Source organism: Dipodomys merriami, unplaced genomic scaffold (assembly GCF_024711535.1).
Source record: "Dipodomys merriami isolate MVZ:Mamm:240054 unplaced genomic scaffold, mDipMer1.0.p SCAF_25, whole genome shotgun sequence".
NCBI classification, from domain to species: Eukaryota; Metazoa; Chordata; class Mammalia; order Rodentia; family Heteromyidae; genus Dipodomys; species Dipodomys merriami.
In genome coordinates, this window is record NW_027203937.1 from 18357848 (window position 1) to 18371900 (window position 14053).

Below are 14053 nucleotides of genomic sequence, written 5' to 3' on the forward strand. Positions count from 1 at the left end.
TAGCCTTGAACACAAAAGCTCAGGGACAGTGCTCAGGCCCAGAGTTCAAGCCCCCACAACTGGCAAAAAAGAAAAGAAAACCTTGCCATGCATTGGTGGCTCACACCTGTAATCCTAGCTGTTCAGGAGCTGAGATCTGAGGATCACGGTTCAAAGCCAGCTAAGCAAGAAAGTTAGCAAGACACTTATTTCCAATTAGCCACCAGAAAACTCAAAGTGGCCCTATGGCTCAAAGTGGTAGAGCACTAGCCTTGAGTGAAAAAGCTTAGAAACAGCGCCGAAGCCCTGAGTTCAAGCCCTACAACCAACCAACCAAAAAAAAAAAAAAAAAAAAAAAAAGCCTACTCAAGCAGTTAGCAATTGCTACCTTAATCTTGTGGGTTGAGCATGGTCCTTCTTGTGCAACACCAGGAAAACCTTATTTCAGTGCACTGAGTGAGGTCAAAGCCCCAGGGATAAGGCAGGCAGTACTTACAGATCGCCATACTTGGGGAAAACCATCCAAGAACAAGAAACCTTTGGGCTCCTTCACTTCTCTGATCTCCTGAGAGCTCTCTTACCCATTTCCCTTCCCCCACCCAACCCCAGGTGTACTGGCTCTTTTCCAAGACTATGACGAAGATATGACAGGTGGAATCATGTTGGTTTTTTTCAGGGTCAGGAAGCACTTAATTATAATTAGTCTTTAGCTATAGTTAGCATTTAATTATTTTCTTCTAATGATTCACGTATATTTAATTTTACACCTTACCATGTCATAAGCCCCTCAAAGGCAATGTCCTTCTCTCCTATTTCTCATATAGCTCCCAGGCCAGGAAGAGCATATATAGGGGTAAGAAAATAACCTTTTAGTTGGTTACAGACTACACTTGGGTAGGAGGTACCTAGACATGATAAAGAATCAATAATTAGATTTATGTTTCTGACAGCCTCTTACAGTCAAGAATGGTGGAAAGCCATGTTCCTACACCTTTCTTACAGAAAAGCGCTGAGCAAATGTTGGAGATGCTAATGTACGAGGAGATTTGTAGATGAAGTAGCTCTTGCCACTCTTGTTCCTCTTGGAGTGGTGGCACCTGTGGCAGAAGGTTGGGGGTGGGCTGGGCTAATGAGCCTGTGGAGATTTGTGGCAGTCTTAAGGAGTCTCAGGAAGTATTGGGGATTATTACTCATCAAGTTTGAGATCCTGGGGGCACCTTGGCAGGCAGATGGCTGATTCCCAATGGCAAAGAAAATTGGGAGTAAATACCAGGACAAGTGTCTAATCTTTCATTAAATATCCCCTGGGATCTCCATAATTAGCCTTGGCTTCCTCTGAAGACCCTGATTCAGATATTCTCAGTACTGCATTATCCCGTGTCTGTTTCTCTTGTCTCTGTCTCTGTTTCTGTCTGTCTCTCTCTCCATGTCAGTGCAGTGGCTTGAATTCAGGGCCTGGGAGCTGTCTCTGATCTATTTTGCTCAAGGTTAGCACTCTACCATTTGAGCCACTGCTCTAATTCCATCTTTTTTGGTACTTAATTGGAGATGAGTCTCAAATACTTTCTTGCCTGTCTAGCTTTGAGGGCAGGCCTTAGATCTCAGACTTCTAAGTAGCTAGAATTAAAGGCATGAGGTACCAGTGCCCAGCCCCATGTCTGTTTTTAATACTATGGAAAGTATAAAGAAAGAAATCTAGAACTTGGAGCCATGTCCTCAAAGGCATGGTAATGTAGGTAGAATCTGAGTGCAGAAAATACTTTTCAACTTTTCTATTTAAGAACAGTGATGATTTATTGACTACTTACTATATCTCTGAAATTGTTCATATTGTATATTATATTCTCTAGCATAGGCTAGAGCATGTATATATGCTAGAGAATATTTATGTTCCATTTAGTAGATGAAGAAATGGATTAAACAAGGTTCTACTAATTGTCCAAAGTTATATGACCATGGTCACATAATAGCAGTATCAGACCTAGGTCTATCTTTTTTTTTTGGGGGGGGGGGTCCGGTCGTGGGGCCTGAACTCTGGGCCTGGGCGCTGTCCCTCAGCTCTTCAGCTCAAAGCTAGCGCTCTACCACTTGAGCCACAAGCCACTTCCGGCTTTTTTCTTTTTGCTTATATGGTGCTGAGGAATCGAACCCAGGGCCTCAGGCTTGCAAGGCAAGCGCTCTACCACTGAGCCACCTTCCCAGCCCTTTTTTTTTTTTTTTTAAAGTTAGCTGGGCACTGGTGGCTCACACCTATAATCCTAGCTACCCAGGAGGCTGAGATCTGAGGCTCACAGTTCAAAACCAGCCTGGGCAGGAAAAGTCGAATTAACCACCAGAAAACCAGAAGTGGCACTGTGGCTCAAGTGGTAGGTAGAGCGCTCTCCTTGAGCTGAAGAACTGAGGGACAGTGCCCAGGCCCAGAGTTCAAGCCCTATGACCTACCCCCCCCCAAAAAAAAAAAAAAGTTTATTCCATATTTAAGGGTTCCATGTCCCAAAGAACAGAGTTAAGGACCAGCTTTGAATGTTGTGCTCTCCTTGAGCCTGAAAGATTGTGAGGGACATTTGTAAAAACTGAACTAAGTGTCAGCCCTGACATGATAAGCTTTATATTAATTGACATGTGTCCTCTGAGCTGTGTCAGAATTCCCATGGTGCCTCAATGGATTGAGTGCTGATCCCAGAGGGATTTGTTGCTGTTCAGAGCTAGTTGTAGAACTGTTTCTCCTCACCTGCTTGATTGTGGATCTCTTAAACAATTACCTGTTCTTCCTGTCTTGGGTTCCAGGTACGTTGGGGTGACTGACTGGGATCACCAAGATGACGCTCCACGCCACCCGGGCGGCTGCACTCCTGTCTTGGGTGAGTAGTCTAGCTCTTCTGTCTGCTGTGCTCCTCTCGGAAGCTGCAGAGGGGCTGCAGAGGTGTGTTCTAGGTGCTAGCTTCCAGATCAAGTATGGTCTTCTTTTCCTTTTCCGTGTGTGTGTGTGTGTGTGTGTGTGTGTGTGTGTGTGTGTGTGTGTGTGTGTGTGTGTGTGTGTGTGTGTGTGTGTGTGTGTGTGTGTGTGTGTGTGTGTGTGTGTGTGTGTGTGTGTGTGTGTGTGTGTGTGTGTGTGTGGTGGAGCTTGAAGTGTGTGTGTGTGTGTGTGTGTGTGTGTGTGTGTGTGTGGTGGAGCTTGAACTCTGGGCCTGGGTGCCGCCTCAGCTCTTCAGCTCAAGGCTAGTGCTCTACCACTTGAGCCATAGAGTCACTTCCAGTTTTGAGTGGTTTATAAGAGATAAAAGTCTCACGGACTTTCCTGCCCAAGCTGGCTTTGAACCATGATCCTCAGATCTCATCTTCCTGAGTAGCTAGGATTACAGGTGTGAGCTACCAGCATCCAGCTTTCCTTTAGTTTTGAACTTTCCTTATTTGCTGCTTGACGGTGGTCCATGCCTCTACTGGTAAGCTCAGTAGGAGCTGCTCTGAGGTGTATATCCTTTTGATCAAAGGCAATGTGGCCAGAAGACGACATGGAAACCCATCTTCATCTGATCTTTGTACACATCCCAGTACATGGTAATTGTTGGCAAGGACTTTGGACTAAAAAAAACCTTTAGTCTCAGGACAAGGCTCTCACTTTCTTTTTCTTTTCTTTCTTTTTTTTTTTTTTTTGGTCCGTCGTGGTGCTTGAACTCTGGGCTTGGGCACTGTCCCTGTGCTCTTCAGCTCAAGGTGAGCACTGTACCGCTTGAGCCACAGCGCCACTTCCGGTTGTCTAGTGATTTATTGGAGACAGAGTCTGACGGACTTTCCTGCCCAGGCTGGCTTTGAACTGTGATCCTCAGATCTCAGCCTCCTGAGTAGGTAGGATTACAGGCATGAGCCATAGGCGCCCGGCTAGCATGCATGTTAACTTAAAATGATATGTAATCTTCTCAGATGTATTTTGAATGTATCTTCACTAACAGAATAATCCAGCATATTCCACAGGAAAACTGAGAATAATTCAAGATCCTTCACAGGAAAACTAAGATTGTCTTCTGTCACTTCATGTGAAATTGAGAGTGATATACAAATTGACAGGCATAGTAGTTAGTTTTCTTTACTCTTTTATTATTATTATTATTTTTTTTTTGGGTCCGGTCATGGGACCTGAACTCTGGGCCTGGGCACTGTCCCTCAGCTCTTCAGCTCAAGGCTAGCGCTCTACCACTTGAGCATCAGCACCACTTCTTTTTTCTTTTTGCTTATGTGGTGCTGAGGAATTGAACCCAGGGCCTCATGCATGCAAGGCAAGCGCTCTACCACTGAGCCACCTTTCCACCCCCCCCAGTTTTTGTTTTTTTTTTTTTTTGGGTCCGGTCGTGGGGCCTGAACTCTGGGCCTGGGCACTGTCCCTCAGCTCTTCAGCTCAAGGCTAGTGCTCTACCACTTGAGCATCAGCACCACTTCTACTTTTTTCTTTTTGCTTATGTGGTGCTGAGGAATTGAACCCAGGGCCTCAGGCATGCAAGGCAAGCGCTCTACCACTGAGCCACCTTCCCAGCTATTTTATTTTTTTAAGTATAATATTATTTAGGTGATATTGTACGGAGGATTATCATTTCATAAGTCAGGTAATGAGTACATTTCTTTTTTGGACAGTGTCATCCCTTCCTTCACTTTACCCCAATTTCCCTCTCCCATTCCTACCAACAGGTTACATAGTTCATTTTCCACTAAGAGTATACTGAATACTATGACTGCATTTGTTTACCCTACTAGTTACAAATCACCATCTATTAGTTATACTGATGAGTACCTAGGATACATCTTAAAAGGTAAAGTGGCCTGTGATACTGCTACTTAGGAGGCTGAGATCTAGGTATTGTGGTTTGAAGCCAGTCTGGGCAGGAAAGTACATGAGACTTATCTCCAATAAGCTACCAAAAAGTTGGAAGTAGAGCTGTGGCTTAAGTGGTAGAGGTCTAGCCTTGGTCACAATAGCTAAGGGACAGTTACCAGGCCCTGAATTCAAGCCCCAATACTGGCATTAAAAAATAAAATAAGGGGGCTGGGAACGTGACTTAGTGGTAGAGTGCTTACTTAGCATGCATTAAGTCCTGGCTTTGATTCCTCAGTACCACATAAACAGAAAAGGTCAGAAGTAGTTTTGTGGCTCAAGTGATAGAGTCCTAGCCTTGAGCAAAAGAAGCTCAGGGAAGTGGCGCTGGTGGCTCAAGTCTGTAATCCTAGCTACTCAGGAGGCTGAGATCTGAGGATCACAGTTCAAAGCCAGCCTGGGCAGGAGAGTTTGTGAGACTCTTATCTCCAATAAAAACCACTAGAAAACTGGAAGTGGTACTGTGGCTCAAGTGATGAAGCATTCGCCTTGAGCTGAAGAGCGTAGGCGTCTAAGCCCAGAGTTCAAGCCCCATGACTGACCAAAAAAAAAGTTCAGGGACAGTGCCCAGCCCAGAGTTCAAGCCCCAGAACTGGCAAAATAAATAAATTAAGCTACCTAAGCCGGGCACTGGTGGCTCACGCCTGTAATCCTACCTACTCAAGAAGCTGAGATCTGAGAATTGCGTTTAAAGCCAGCCCTGGCAGCAATGTCCATGAGACTCATATCTCCAATAAACTACTCAAAAAAAGCCAGATGTGGTGCTGTGGCTCAAGTGATAGAGTGCTCACCTTGAGCTGAAGAGCTCAGGGACAGCACCTAGACCCAGAGTTCAAGCACTACGACTGATCTCCCCCAAAGGCTACCATATCCAGGCACAAGAGAATAAAGAGAATAAAATGTCTCTTTTTTGAATATTGCCAAAAAGCAGGTGTTCATGTGAAAGGAAAATATGTCTGTGAGAATGCAGCCCGGTGCCTCTCCATTTAGAAAACTACCATCACAAAAAGACTGTAGCTTTTACTTAAATCTTGCCACACTAAGGTCTCATTACCTTCTTGATCAGGGCAACAAAATCCTTTAGAAAGTTTTTTTTTTTTATATATATATATTTTCCTTTGGATACCATGGCAAATGAGAATATAATGCTGAACATCAAGCATTTTAAAGCTACAAGCAGAAGTGGCCATGGTGTATGGTGATAGGCGTGGGTCTTAGAGTCAAAACTCTGGCCCCTCTGTGACCCAGGGCAAGTTAGCTGCTCAGCATCCCATTTGTAATGGCTCTAGTGATGCCTCAGGGGGTTATTATGAGGATAATGAGATAAAGCATGTGAAAAACATTCAGTATGGTGCACAAATGCACACACACGTAAGCATATAAACACACAAAACCATTTAACACACCATTAGAATGCATAATAATGCCTCATACTTAGAATATTACACGGGCATGCCAGTTTGCACAGAGTATTCTAATAGTTAACCTGAGTACTGAATAATCAGGTCAACTTTTTGTGTTTTTTTTTTTTTTTCCCAGTGCTAGTGATAGACAATTTTTTTTTTTTTTTTTTTTTTTTTGGTCCGGTCGTGGGGCCTGAACTCTGGGCCTGGGCGCTGTCCCTCAGCTCTTCAGCTCAAGGGTAGCGCTCTACCACTTGAGCCACAGCGCCACTTCCGGCTTTTTTCTTATGTGGTGCTGATGAATCAAACCCAGGGCCTCAGGCATGCAAGGCAAGCGCTCTACCACTGAGCCACCTTCCCAGCCCCTTGACAATTTTTTTTAATTTATATTTTTTATTGTTATTATAAAGGTAATGTACAGAGAGGTTACAGTTACATCAGTCAGGTAATGAGTACATTTCTTTTTCTGTGTATGTGGTACTAAGGAATTGAACCCAGGGCTTCATGCATGCTAGGCAAGCACTCTACCACTAAGCCACATTCACAGCCCACATTAAAAACATTGAAGTTTTGAATAGATATGATTCAAAAGTACAAAAGGCTACCAGGTAAAAATTCAAGAGAAGCTTGCTGCTAGTGGCTTATTTGTGTAATCCTAGCTATTTTGCATGCTGAGATCTGTGGATTGAGGTTTGAAGCCATCTAAGGTAGAAAAATCTGCTAGACTCCATCTCTCTAGCAAAGACTACAGCAAAGACTCCAGCAAAACAGTTGAAATGGAGACATGGCTTAAGTTTCACACTGACAATGTGAAACCCCAAGTTCAAGCCTGGGTACTGATATACACAGAGAACAAGGGATACACGTAGTTACAATGTAAATATTGAGATCCAAGGACTCTGATATAAAGTCTCTTTTTCCCCTTTGATGTTCTCTGCCATCAAGTTTCTCTCCCTATAGGCAAGGTGGTACCAATGGGAAATCAAAAGATTCTTCCAGAATCATTTTATGCCTGATTGTATTATGTAAGCATGCCCTTGTGCTGGCACATCTTGGTCTCTTGTAGGTCCAAGCCTCAGGCCTCTTTGGTGCTTTGGGGGGCTGTGACTGGGATCACTCACTGGATGGGAGGTGGAGCAGTGTTCCTTTGCTAATATTAACACTCTTAGATATGCAGTATGGTTGTGTATTCTTGTTATTCTAGCACTTGGGAATTGAGGGAGGTGAGGTTTGAATTTGAAGCCAGCCTGGGCCAGACCCTGTCCCAAGACACCAAAAACCAACCAAACAGAAATCCTGAAATCAGGCTGGGAATGTGGCTTAGTTGTTGAGTGCTTGTTGCATGCTTGAAGCCCTGGGTTCAGTTCCTCAGTAACATATAAACAGAAAAAGCTGGAAGTAGTGCTGCGGTTCAAGTGGTAAAGCGCTAGCCTCAAGGCTAGCAGAAGGAGCTCAGGGACAGTGCCCAGGTGCTGAGTTCAAGCCCCAGGAGTGGCAAAAAAAAAAAAAAAGAGAGAGAAAAGAAATTCTGAAATCATGTGTTCCCTTCGCCCTTTGCAGCTGTGGGAGCAAACCACGCATTTTGGCATTTCTCATGTTCTCACCAGGCTCTTGTGTTTGACTCGCAGGTGAACAGTCTGCGTGTGGCTGATCCTGTGGAGGCTTTGCCGCAGCTCCAAGACTGCAGCGTCTTTATCAAGATCATTAACAGCATGTGAGTATGCAAACTGCCCGCCCCTCAGGGAAGCTGCCTGCTGTGGTGGTAGAGTGTTAGGAGCCTGGGTAAGCCCAAAGGCCAGCACTTCAACCTTGTCCTTTCAGTTTGGCCCCATCTGAAGTCTTCCCCATTCTTGCGTAGAAAGGGGCCGCAAGGCCCCTGTTGAACAGTTTCAAGAGCTCCCCATTCTCTTATCTCAGCGGGAGTCTTCTGTAGCCCTCTTGTCTTGACTCAGCCCCAAGTTCTCTTCACAGGCCCCATTTGCAACCTTGAGGTCCTGCAGTAAGAAAGAAGCCCTTACATTTGAGGGAGAAATAACACAGTTTAGATAGTCCCCTTCCTATGCTATTGTGTTTTGTTTTGTCTTTTTTTTTTTTTTTGGTAAGTCATAGGACTTGAATTCGGGGCCTGTCCCTAAGCTCTTTTGCTCAAGGCTAGTCCTCTACCACTTTGAGCTACTGTACCACTTCAGTTTTCTAGCGGCTAATTGGAGATGAGAGTATCCCAGAGCCCAGTGCCGGTGGCTCACGTCTATAATCCTAGCTTCTCAGGAGATTGAGATCTGAGGATCACAGTTCAAAGTCAGCCCAGGCAGGAAAGTCCGTGAGGCTCTTATTTCCAATAAACCACTAGAAAACCGGAAGTGGCGTTGTGGCTCAAGCGGTAGAGCGCTCGCCTTGAGCTGAAGAACACAGGGACAGTGCCCAAGCCCAGAGTGCAAGCCCACGACCAACCAAAAACAAAACAAAACAGAGTCTCCCAGACATTCCTGCCTTTGAACAGTAATCCTCAAATCTTAGTCTCCTGTGTAGCTAGGATTATAGGCATGAGTCACCAGCACCCAGCTTGTCTTTCTTTTCCTTTTCTTTCTTTCTTTTTGCCTGTCACAGGGCCTGAACTCTGGGCCTGGCGCTGTCCCTCAGCTTAAGGCTAGCACTCTACCACTTGAGCCACAGTGCCACTTCTGGCTTTTTCTGCTTATGTGGTGCTGAGGAATCGAACCCAGGGCGTCATGCATGCAAGGCAAGCACTCTACCGCTAAGTTACCTTCCCAGCCTCTTGTCTTTCTTTTTTATTTTTATTTATTTATTTATTTTTTTTGTCGGTCGTGGGGCTTGAACTCTGGGCCTGGGCGTTGTCCCTTAGCTCTTCAGCTCAAGGCGAGTGCTCTACCACTTGAGCTACAGCGCCACTTCCGGTTTTCTGGTGGTTTTATTGGAGATAGGAGTCTCACGGTCTCTCCTGCCCGGGCTGGCTTTGAACTGTGATCCTCAGATCTCAGCCTCCTGAGTAGCTAGGATTACAGGCGTGAGCCACCAGCGCCCGGCATGTCTTTCTTTTTTAAAACAGAGTTTTTTCCTACAGACCCAGACTGGCCTGAAACTCTAGGTCCTCCAGTTTCTACCTCACAAGTGCTGGCTTATAGGCATGTGCCCTGCCTACCTTCATTGATTGGGTTTTAATCAGTGTCTGGGTGAATAGATGTAGGAATGAGGGGTAATTAGTATTCTCCATTGGCAAAATCTAGTGAGGCTGAGGAGCAGATAAACCCATTAGGGTGTTTTTGTTTTTGTTTCCCCTTTGGCAGTGTGTGGTGGTAATGGGATTTCCTATATGATTTTTTTTTTGCCAGTCCTGGGGCTTGAAATCAGGACTTTCTCAGATCCTCACTTCATCCTCACAATTGAGTGATTCTTCATTGTTAATAGATTAAAACCTAAGATCTTCAGCTTGGAGACTGAAGATAGGTTCAGTGGAAGAGGTCTTGCTTAGTGTGTACAAGGCTCTGGGTTTGATCTTTAGCACCACCAAAATGTCCCCCACATTTTTAGCCTGGTGTTTAGACATCGTTTATCAAGCATGTCAGCTGCTGGTAGGTGGGCGAATTGCTTGGGACCTGGATTTAAAGGCCAGATTGGACAACATAGTGAGAGCCTATCTCCAAAATAACCCCTTAAACTCCAAAAGAGCTTCCATCAGGGGCTCATTTCCTCTCTCAACAGTTTTTTTGGTGTTGGTCCTAGGGTTTGAACTCAGGCTCTGGGCTGTGTCCCTGAGCTTTTTTTGGGGGGGGGGTCCAGTCATGGGGCCTGAACTCTGGGCCTGGGCGCTGTCCCTCAGCTCTTCAGCTCAAGGCTAGCGCTCTACCACTTGAGCCATAGCGCCACTTCGGGCTTTTTTCTTTTTGCTTATGTGGTGCTGAGGAATTGAACCCAGGGCCTCAGGCATGTAAGACAAGTGCTCTACCACTGAGCCACCTTCCCAGCCCTCCCTGAGCTTTTTTTTTTTTTTTTTGTTCAAGGCTAATGCTCTGTCACTTGAGCCATAGCTCCACTTCTGACTTTTTGATGATTAATTGGAGATAAGAATATTAGGAACTTTCTTGTTTGGACTGGCTTCAAACCTGGATCTTCAGATCTCAGCTGGCCGAGTAGCCTGGGTTATAGGCATGAGCCACTGACACCCCGCCTCTTGCCAGGTTTGAGTCCTGCTTTATGTTGATGGAGTGGAAATTCCTGAAGCACAGTGTTTGTTAATTACATCATCATGGTTCTGCTTGGCTTTTGTCCTTTCCCCTTGATACTTGTAAATAGATTGGTGTAAATTTGCTTAATTTACAGTTCTTTTTTTTCTGTTGAGGGGGGCACTGCTAAGGTTTGACCTGTGTAGGCTATGTAGGCTCTCTACTGCTTGAGCTGTGCGCCCCCATGAGATGCTGCCGAGGTGGAGTTATAAAGCAGTCATTTGTAACTCCTAACGTAAATATTTCTGTGTTTTGTTTTGTTTTGTTTTTTTGTCACTCATGGGACTTGAACTCTGGGCCTGGGCGCTGTCCCTCAGCTCTTCTCAAAAACCACTTCTGGTTTTCTGATGGTTAATTGGAGATAAGAGTCTCATGGATGTTCCTGCCCGGCTGGCTTTGAACTGTGATCCCCAGATCTCAGCCTCCTGAGAAGTTAGGATTATAGGTGTGAGCCGCTGGCACCCAGCTAAATAATTATTTTTTAAATCTCACTGAAGTGGTAGTTGAGTTACTTATTATCAATGGCTGGTCAATGCACTAGGCTGGCAATATCTAGCCCACTGTTCAATTATAATATCCGTAAAAAGGGACAGCCAGGTACAGTAGGCCCTCAAATGTAACAATATGTTTTTCTGATTTCAGGGTAGATTGAATAACTTTTGTTTTGAAAATGTTAATTTCCCTGGCCTGATGACAGGTCAGCAGATGTGCCCAGGAGTGAGGATATGTGTGTGTCCTTGGTCTAGCCACTGTTGGTTTATAACCTGGAAAAGAATTTCATAGGGAAATTGAAGGTACCAGCTCCAAGTTGTTTCCAGAAATGTACCTGAGTGTTAGACTGGGGGCTGTGGGGAGTGGGCTGTTGAAATCCCAGCCTCACTCAGCTTCTTTCCAGTAATGCAGGGTAGTGCAGACCAATTGCCTTTGGGGAGAACAGGTTAAACTGTTCTGGCTATTGCATTTTTGATACTGCTTCTACTGCTAACCTAAATCAGAAGTCTCATTCAGAGGAATACAGTGAAGGCTGGCAAGGTTGGCGAGCAGGGAGAAGCTGTGGGAATTGAACAGGACTGGGTTCCTTGGCCACTTGGTCTTTGTGGGAAATGCATTGTCATCAACTCCTAACAGTTTTTCTTGTTCTTCTGGGAATGAGCAGCCTAAAGCAAAGAGGCTGGTTGCCTTGTCTGATGGCTGTGAGCTTGTAGCAAAGCTGGCAGAGGGCATTTCACTAGCAAACCTAAAGCTCTGACGTTTGTTTTACGACAGTGACCTCTGCTGTTCACAGTGAAAAGCAGCCCTTAGCTGCCAGTCAGCTCAGACATTCTCACCACCATTAGAGCCTGGGCAGCTGTGAGTGGTACAGTGGCGTGATAGCTGTTCCTGGGCTTACTACCTTCCTTTGTAAAGGTGCTGGTGCCAGGGTTTAAATTTGAGGCCTCATGCTTTCATCTGTCTTGATCATGGCTGGCATTCTACCACTTAAGCCATACCTCTCATCTGGAATTTTACTAGTTAATTGTAGATAGAGTCACAAGGACTTTTTGCCCAGGCTGGCTTTGAACCCAAATCCTCCAGATTTCAGCCTTCTGAGTAGCTAGTAGTACAAGTGTGATGGTACCTGGCTTTATATCTGCTTCTTTAGAAAATATTCAAGCCATTTAGTAGGTCATCTACTCAAGACACTGAAAGATCACTCGAGTCTAGGAGTTAAGGCCAGCAAGGATAGCATAGCAAGATAACTATTCTTTCCTTCCCCTACATCTCAAGAAACAACAGACAGAAAACTAATAAAGGAAAAAAAAAAGCATTCAGTTTGGTTTAACTCAATTTTTTTCAAACATCAGTTACATGTTTTATTTTATTTAGTGGAATACACTTAGGCAAATATCACTCTACCCAGAAGCAAGCTGACATTCCCAGTTATGTGTGGGTGGGGAAGATGGCTCATTTAGGAGTCCGTGCAGACATGAGCACTCTGCAAGACTAGGAGCCCCTAAGCCAAGGTCTGCTGTCCAGAATGCCTCTTGCAGAGCTCCACTTAGAAGATCCTTTGCAGTCCCTTGGAAGATTAGGACGGCAGTAGCTCATGGTCTTGGCTTGGATATGACATGTTCCTTATAAATATCTGGAACTGTGGTGATTAGGGGCCTGTCCTTCCCTCCAGAGAGTTGGTTGAGACCTCCCACAATCCTTTTAAAAAATCAGCATCTCCAGTGCAGCTGGGAAAGTGAAGCAGTAGTCCTCTTCAGACGGAGTGCAGTTACACTGTGTATGTACCTAGTGGCCACAGCCTGGCTATTTGAGGTTCCTCCTCCCACCCTCTGCTCTCTCCATCTTTTGCCTTTGCCGTTAAATGAGGATCAAGGGAGTAAGTGCCCTTCAGAAAGAAGGATCACTGAGCACGGTGATTCACACCTATAATCTTAGTATTCAGGAGATGGAGACAGAGGAGTTTGAGTTTTGAGACAAGCTTGAGTTACATAATGAGATTATGTCTCAAAACACAAATAAACAAAAAACAGAAGAAAAGATTGATGTTAACCCTTAACCCAGCGCTCAGGAGCCTTCAGCCATCTCCGCTTTCCTCCCAGCGTGACGCCTTTGCTCTGTCGCTGTAGAACCTCGTCCCTTCCTTCCCATGGGCTTCTCTCACTCGTGGTAGCTATGTTTCCCAGCCACCTGATGTTTTAGAGTTGAGTCATTCAGAGCTGTTTAATCTAGTTGGTGCTGCCTTCATCTTCCTTTCCTGCAGAGCTTTTTCATAGTTGCAAATGGGATGACAGGGTATATCCTCTTTGCGAGAAAGACCCCATGCCCCAAGTCCCCACTTCTCACTCAACATTCCATCTGAAGAAGTGGTATTCTTGCATCTTCTTTATGGCTTCACATCCAATATAGAATAGAACAGTGTGCAGGGAGGGGAGGTAGCGGTAAGAAAGCAGGCAGAGGTCACTGAGTGTTGTGGGGCTTGAACTCAATGCCTGGGCACTGTCCCTGAGCCCTTTTGCTCAAGGCTAGTGGCTCTACCACTTTGAGCCACAGTTCCACTTCTGGTTTTCTGGTAGTTAATGGGAGATGAGTCTCACAGACTTTTCTGCCCTGGCTGGTTTTGAACTGTGATTCTCAGATCTCAGCCTCCTAAGTAGCTAGGATTACAGGCATGAGCCACTAGCTTCCAGCTCTAATACTTGTTTTTTTTTTTCTAGCCATGGCACTGAAGAGGGCCAGCAAATCCTGCAACAGCCAGTGCCAGAGAGACTGGACTTCGTGTGCAGTTTTCTGCAGAGTAAGTGCCTTTTTTCTCTAGCCAGGCAGCTCTGACTCCTGGAATTTGAGACCCCAGAGAATCCAGTCAAGGATGATGACTGAGCTGAATACAGCCAGGTCAGACTCCTGGGTCTTGGGATGCAAGTGTGGCCTTTAAGTTCCACAGTCTGTCTCCCATCCCGCCCATCTCCCATCCACCTTTCCAGTGCTCAGCACATTGGTCTTCTGTTCCCCCCTGCTTTGAGAAGTCAGAGGCAAGAAATCCTTATTACTTTATTTACCTTGGCAAGAAAAGGGTT

General features: G+C 45.3%; 1 protein-coding gene across 6 annotated transcripts in view; it reads left to right on the top strand.

Annotated features, from left to right (window-relative positions):
* Positions 1–14053, top strand: part of Numa1 (nuclear mitotic apparatus protein 1) — an 80431-nt gene that overhangs the window by 47154 nt on the left and 19224 nt on the right. For all 6 annotated transcript variants that reach the window (XM_070035115.1, XM_070035117.1, XM_070035114.1 and 3 more), the window contains exons 2-4: positions 2767–2840; positions 7875–7960; positions 13694–13773. In XM_070035115.1, the coding sequence (XP_069891216.1) occupies positions 2799–2840; positions 7875–7960; positions 13694–13773 (208 nt within the window). In that variant the 5' untranslated portion in view covers positions 2767–2798. The remainder of the gene's footprint in view (positions 1–2766; positions 2841–7874; positions 7961–13693; positions 13774–14053) is intronic.